Here is a 6,000-nt window from a genome sequence, read left to right as displayed (position 1 = left end):
TGGTTTTGTTAAATGACTTCTTGGTCTAAGAGTTTTTTTGTTCTAGGATTTTGTGACTGAGGAATATGTGTTAGCAGGCAAATGTTTGTTGTGGAGACTCAGGTTCCAGGGGGACTCTTCATGGTATCTTCTTCTTCTTTTTTAATTGTATTGAAGTACAGTTGACTTAAATATTGTCTTAGTTTCAGGTGTATAGCAAAGTGAATCAGTTATACAGATATAAATATATACATATATATACACACACACACACACACATATATATCCATTTTTCCCCAAATAAGTTATTACAGAATATTGAGTAGATTTCCCAGTATTATACAGTAGGTCCTTATTGGTTATCCATTTTATTTATTCCTCATGGCTTCTTCCACCCTTGCTCCTCTAGTTCTGCTGCTCACAGTCGGGAGCAGTGAACCCCTGAAAATGAATGGACTGCATGCTCAGCTGTGAGGCAATGTAATACAGAAGAGCTAGTAAGGGCTTTGTCCCACTTTCTGGCCAGTTGTGAGAGAAATGATGGGAGTGCAGGCTTTAGGCTATGACAGGGATGTGGCAATAGTTACAGTAGGGTGTCCCTGGTCCTCCGATGGCCACTATGTCCTGTCCTTGGGTCAAAAGGGACAGCAGTGATGGATGAAGAAGATCTCTGTTTGATGCTTGGCTTAATTTATTCATTCCTTCACCTGTTTCACATTGACTATGCTTGGCTGGTCATTAGCATTACACATAGTGGTAAGACCCAGACCAGTCCTGAGGATTTCAAAGTCTAGCAGTAGACACGTTAATAAATAATGGCAGCACAGTGACTGACCCTAGACTGATGTATTGGACATAGAAGTCTTGCAGGGTACGTGTCTGCCTGTCCTGGAGCATGAAGACTTCTTGTGTTTCACTTGGGAACAAAGCTAAGCCTGTGTCACAGCACTTCCCAGGCAGGTGTTCACGCCAGGCCCGGAACTAGTTTTCAGCCCTTAGAAGGGATGACAAAAGGGCTCCACAGAGATGCCTGTGATTAAGAGAGGCTCCATTCCAACCCCACAAGTCTGTCTGATTATATTTAGAAAACAACCAAGAGTGAGTTTAGGAGATCCCGGAGAGAGGCCAAGGCATTAGGCCACATGTTTATTGAAACTTGATCTAGGAATCAAAACAGGAACCTAGAAGCAGATTTTCTCGGTGATTCTTAAAGTTCAGCTTACTTGTGAGCAAGCTGGACTCACGCAGTGAATCGAAATACTGAGAGAAGATATCTGATCAAGCAATGTAACTAGTCTTAGAAAAAGCTCAGCACAAGGTCTCATACACCAGGACATTTGCTTTTAGTACTCTTTTATGTTTCGTACCTGTAATTAATATTTATTGCTTTTGGACAATTGGCTCAAAGATATGGTGATAAATTTCACTAATATTCAGAGAGAGAAAAGTAAAGGACCACTGGTTATGAGTGTCAAGGAATCTTCATGAACAAGAGCCCGACCTTGCTTTATTTGCTCAGAAATATCTTCTTTCGAGGCAACATAAAACAATGAGCACTTGATTGATTAGGCAAGCCCAGAATCTGCTTATGATTTCTTCACCTAGGGAAGTTCACTTAACCTTCTGATTTTTATTTTCTTTCCAGCCCTAAAATAGAACTTCTTTAACTTTATTACATATGCCCATAAGATTACATGTTAATCAACTGAGATAACCTAAGATTAAAGGTTTGAAAATTTTTTTAAATCCTATTTACATGTGACCTACTGTCATTATTGCTTGAGGAGGCTATGGCAAGGGGACAAGGCGTGTTGTCGTCTGAGAATAAGTAGGATGAGGCCTGGGTTGCGTTAGATGAGAAGAAAGATCTTATTCTGTGGAAGAGAAGGGAGTACATTGGCCACATTTCTGTCTCCCTAAAGATGACAGCAGTTTGCAGTTCAGTTTGGGTTTTGGTCTACCCCATCTGTGGGTAAGTAAGAGCTGTTCTCTGTAAAAGGGGAAGGAGGTGGATAGTATAAAATTCTGAGAGTCTTTAAAAGAAAAAAACAGAAACAGGTGAAGTAGGCAAGCTTTTAGGAAAAATCTTCTATCAGACCTTCATCCTTGGTGCTGGATTCATTCAACACATATTTATTGGGTTACACATTCTTCTAAACCCTTAGGGTACTTCAAGACCCCACCTGCCTTCTGCCTGCTTAGGTTTTAGGTGCTAGAACCACCATTCATCGTTTAACTTCTTTTTTCTTCCTCTGTATTTGGTACACAGCACCTATTCCAGGGGTCAGAGCAGATTTCAGACTTTTTCTCACCAGAATGGCAGAAAAACAGCCTGCAGGTTCCATGTTGCATAAGGCAGATAACATCTCTAATTCCAGGTGGAATGTCTCCTATTGATACAATGGAACAGAGTTGATATTTACTTCCTGTAACAAAAGAACAATGGATGACCCCAGCCCACAGGACTCCACATGTTTACCGTATTCTTAAAAATTTTAGTATCTGGACAGGTTCCAGTTTAACTGGGCTTCAGTTTCTTAGCTTTAAGACAGGGACAATAATCTATACCTCAGAGTATGGTCAGGAGGATACATATAATACATATAATATTTGTATATGTTGTATTATATCAGGCTTCTCAGCCTTCCTGGTGACAGCTGTAAATTAATGCGATAACAAAAAAAAAGAGGGAGTTTTGGAGAACAGAGTAGAATGATTGGAGGGGTTGGTCTTGGTCTCTATGACAATGGGAAATAGTTCTGATTCTTAGTTTGTAGACTAATTTTCAGTTTCGTAGTCTACAGCAACAAAAAGAAAAGAAAACCTTTCTCCTCACCATGACTTGTGATCTTGTAGGTCAAAGAGGGCTACCCAGTATTCCCATAAGGAAAGAATTTTCTACTTGTCACAAGAAAAAAAAAACTTTAACTATGTGTGGCGATGGATGTTGACTAGACTTACTGTGATTATGTTGTAATATATACAAATATAGAATCATTATATTGTATACCTGGAACAAATATTATATGTCAATTACACCTCAATTAAAAAAAAAGAAAGCATTTCCTCTTTGGGAATGAGATGACTGAAAGAAAAGTCTTAAGTCAGGTCTGCAAATGCCATCCATCATAACTGTAAAAAAACAAAAAACAAACCTTCCCACAGTGTTGGTCCTGCATGATTTAAAACAACCTTGTACAATGTCTCAGCTCCAAATGGGGTGCACTCTATGCTCCCAGGTCATTTCTGCTCTTCATGGCTAGGAGAGGAGAGCCAAGTGAAGAGATGGCTCCATCTCTGATGGAAGTAAAAGAACCACAGCCTTGGGATCTGGAGATCTGGGCTGGTCTCCTTCTTCCCATAACAAATTCTTTCTCCTTGGATAGTTAATTTCACTGGCTATGCCTCAGTTTTAATTTGTAAAATAGGCTTTCTGTGAAAGCCCAAGGAATACATTTATCAGAATGCATAACTGCTATGACTGTACTTGTAAACTGCCCAGCAGGACAGCATCCTTCCTCAGGAGCTTGCTTCCTCTCTCCGAAAAGTGTGGGATTTCCACTGAAGATCACGCATTCCCTTCCAACTCTGAAATCTGTATGACTGTCATTTCCATCCACAAAGTTTTCTCAGACTATAGTGAATGCATTCTATTTGTGTCGGAGCAAAGATGTCCTGAAAACTCACACTGAAAACTCACACTTAGCTTTTTAAAACCTCTTCATAAGAAAGATCAAAATAGTCCAGAGATGAGCCCCAGAGGGGTCCACCTACACCCACTAAGAAATACAGACACATCCCTAGGCAGCACCCCCCAACTCCACCAAGGATACATACATCAGTGGAATTCCTGCACTTCCTTTCCCAGTCTTTCCCACTTCACATCTGCTGGCTGTGAGCAGATGTGACCTGACCAGGAGATATTTACCTGAATTCAATGGGACCAAGCAGAAGAGAAGAGTGAACAGAAAGATGACCTTCATGTTTTAAGATTCCCTCAGGGCTCCCTGTCCTCCAGTGCAGAAAAGCAAATCTGATGAAAGAGCCAAGTGGAGTGGAGAGAAACAGGCACAAAAATGGGACATTTATAGGTTTTAGGGAACACTAATCAGGAATGAGCACATTTATCTGGTCTACTGACTAAGGATGTGGGCAGAAGTCACTGAATACTCTTCCTTTCTGCCTAAAAATAGACAGGCTTCTTGGTATCCAGGGAAGCAGGGCTTGACCAATAATTTGGTGGTTTGAGGCTGAAGCGGAAAGAGAACAACAGGGCTGATGGTTACTTAGCACCAGGTGCTGGGCTGAGTGATAGGGATAGAGATGCACAAAGACATGGTGCCTGCCTTCAAGCGGCTTCCAGCTCTGCAGGATCTACTGAATTGAACACGTGGATGCAGTCCCAGGTGTACACACAGCAGGCTTGGGCCCGCGTGCACCAAAAACAGGTACAAGAATATTCATCCTTCATTACAGCTGTCAACAGAACACAACTCAAACGCTGTATCACAACACAGTGACAGCATGCATACAACATGGATGTACTACAGAAACATTCTGAATGAAAAAGGAGAGAGAGAAAGAGGGGAAAAAAGCTGGACACAGCATAGAGTATAATTTTTTAAATCTGACAAATCTATATGATGATGTAGTAAAAGTCAGGAAGTGGTCTACTTTGGGGGAAGAGGGCAGACACTCTTCTCACTTGGCAAAGTTCTCTTGATTGAGGAGGGAGTCAGGGAGCCTGGATCTGAAGATTGAGTTGACCTGTGCTGGTTGAGGGCAGGGCACAGGGGTGCAGGATGCAGCCCCACCTGAGAAGTGGACACAGGCAATTTTTCATAGGGAGGATGGTGTCAGGGCCAGGTCCAAAAAGATAGCCTCCCACATAGGCTTATAGAATGGATGATGCTAAAATGCTTGGTGATGCAGCTACACATTTTGCCCCTACTTTATTTTAGACTCAGCATCACCTAGATTTATTTCTCTTGAAATCCACTCACTAATAAGTTAAAAGCCAGTCTTTTTTCCATCCTGTCCCCCAGGCCTTCACAAGGCGATTACTAGTTTCTTATTAATCCTTCCAGAGGTTTTCTGTGTAAATATAAGCACATATGAATCTAAACTTCTCTTTTTGTACAAATGATAACAGATTATACATCCTATTCTAGACTTGGCTTTTTTTTATTTGATGTTTTCTAGAGACTTTTGAAATAGGGGCATGAAGAACTTCATTCTTTATAACAGCTGCACAATAGCTACAAGACCCCTTGGAGAAGGTCTCCTGTCTTATTTAACCAACTTACAACAAATGTACTTGATCACGAGTCTTACCTACAAAATGGATTTTGACAGAGAGATGGCAGGTAGCAGATCCAGTCTCCTGCAGGTGAGCAGTGTGGGCACTCAGAAGCCAGATGGGCCAGGCATTCATTTTGGAGACTTCAGGTCTAGAAAGATTAAGCAAAGGAAGTGGGTTCTAACAAAGGATATCGTAACCTGCTGACCTTTCTGGATTTTGTAAAAACACCTGTAAAAATAGGACTTAAGGGGAAATTATTTGGGAAATTTCCTTTCTTTGCCAATAAAAAGGTCCATCTTGTGCTTGGTAATTATAAAGCAGGTATTAAGATGTGTGTGTATGTTATTCAAACGTAAATGAATCTTAAAATTTGAAATTCTTTTTCTGTGAAGTATTTGTCCTGAACACATCTCTGAAATCACCTATTGTAAAAAAGTATCAGCAGATTGGTTTGACCTTGAGAAAACTGGCTTCCCTACCTAAAAACACATCCTAAAAGCTCAAGGGTTCTAGTGAATAATTATAATTCTGAATGAAGCTCTGTGAATGGAGGAAGTGTAGCTATAAGACACAAGAATTACTGTTTGATTAAAAACACTAGAGTGTATATACTCAAATGTATGGGTCCTTTTTCAAAAGTCAACTTGGTAGAGGAAACAATAAAAAAGTATGTTTTATACTTTGTATTCATTCTTGCTATTTATACTGACCTGATTTAG

At 40.5% G+C, this 6,000-nt stretch overlaps 1 protein-coding gene across 1 annotated transcript; it reads right to left on the bottom strand.

The window, feature by feature from the left end:
• Positions 1-2,168: 2,168 nt before the first annotated feature.
• LOC125122168 (sperm-associated antigen 11A-like) lies at positions 2,169-3,962 on the bottom strand. The gene is made up of 2 exons (XM_047770407.1): positions 3,908-3,962; positions 2,169-2,369 (listed from the first exon to the last, which is right to left on the bottom strand). The coding sequence occupies exons 1-2, from the start codon at positions 3,960-3,962 to the stop codon at positions 2,212-2,214; spliced, it is 213 nt and encodes a 70-aa protein (XP_047626363.1). The 3' UTR covers positions 2,169-2,211.
• Between the last annotated feature and the right edge of the window lie 2,038 nt (positions 3,963-6,000).

The sequence above is a fragment of the Phacochoerus africanus genome, chromosome 3, assembly GCF_016906955.1.
Source record: "Phacochoerus africanus isolate WHEZ1 chromosome 3, ROS_Pafr_v1, whole genome shotgun sequence".
Classification (NCBI taxonomy): Eukaryota; Metazoa; Chordata; class Mammalia; order Artiodactyla; family Suidae; genus Phacochoerus; species Phacochoerus africanus.
The sequence above is the reverse complement of the archived record's forward strand: the minus strand, read 5'-3'. Positions and strand labels throughout refer to the sequence as shown.

Excerpts from the sequence above, each read along its gene's own strand:
- LOC125122168 (XM_047770407.1), bottom strand. The coding sequence starts at position 3,962 with ATGAAGGTCATCTTTCTGTTCACTCTTCTCTTCTGCTTGGTCCCATTG. Across the intron at positions 2,370-3,907 it reads CTTGGTCCCATTGAATTCAG|GAGACATTCCACCTGGAATT; the intron begins GTAAATATCTCC and ends TTGTATCAATAG.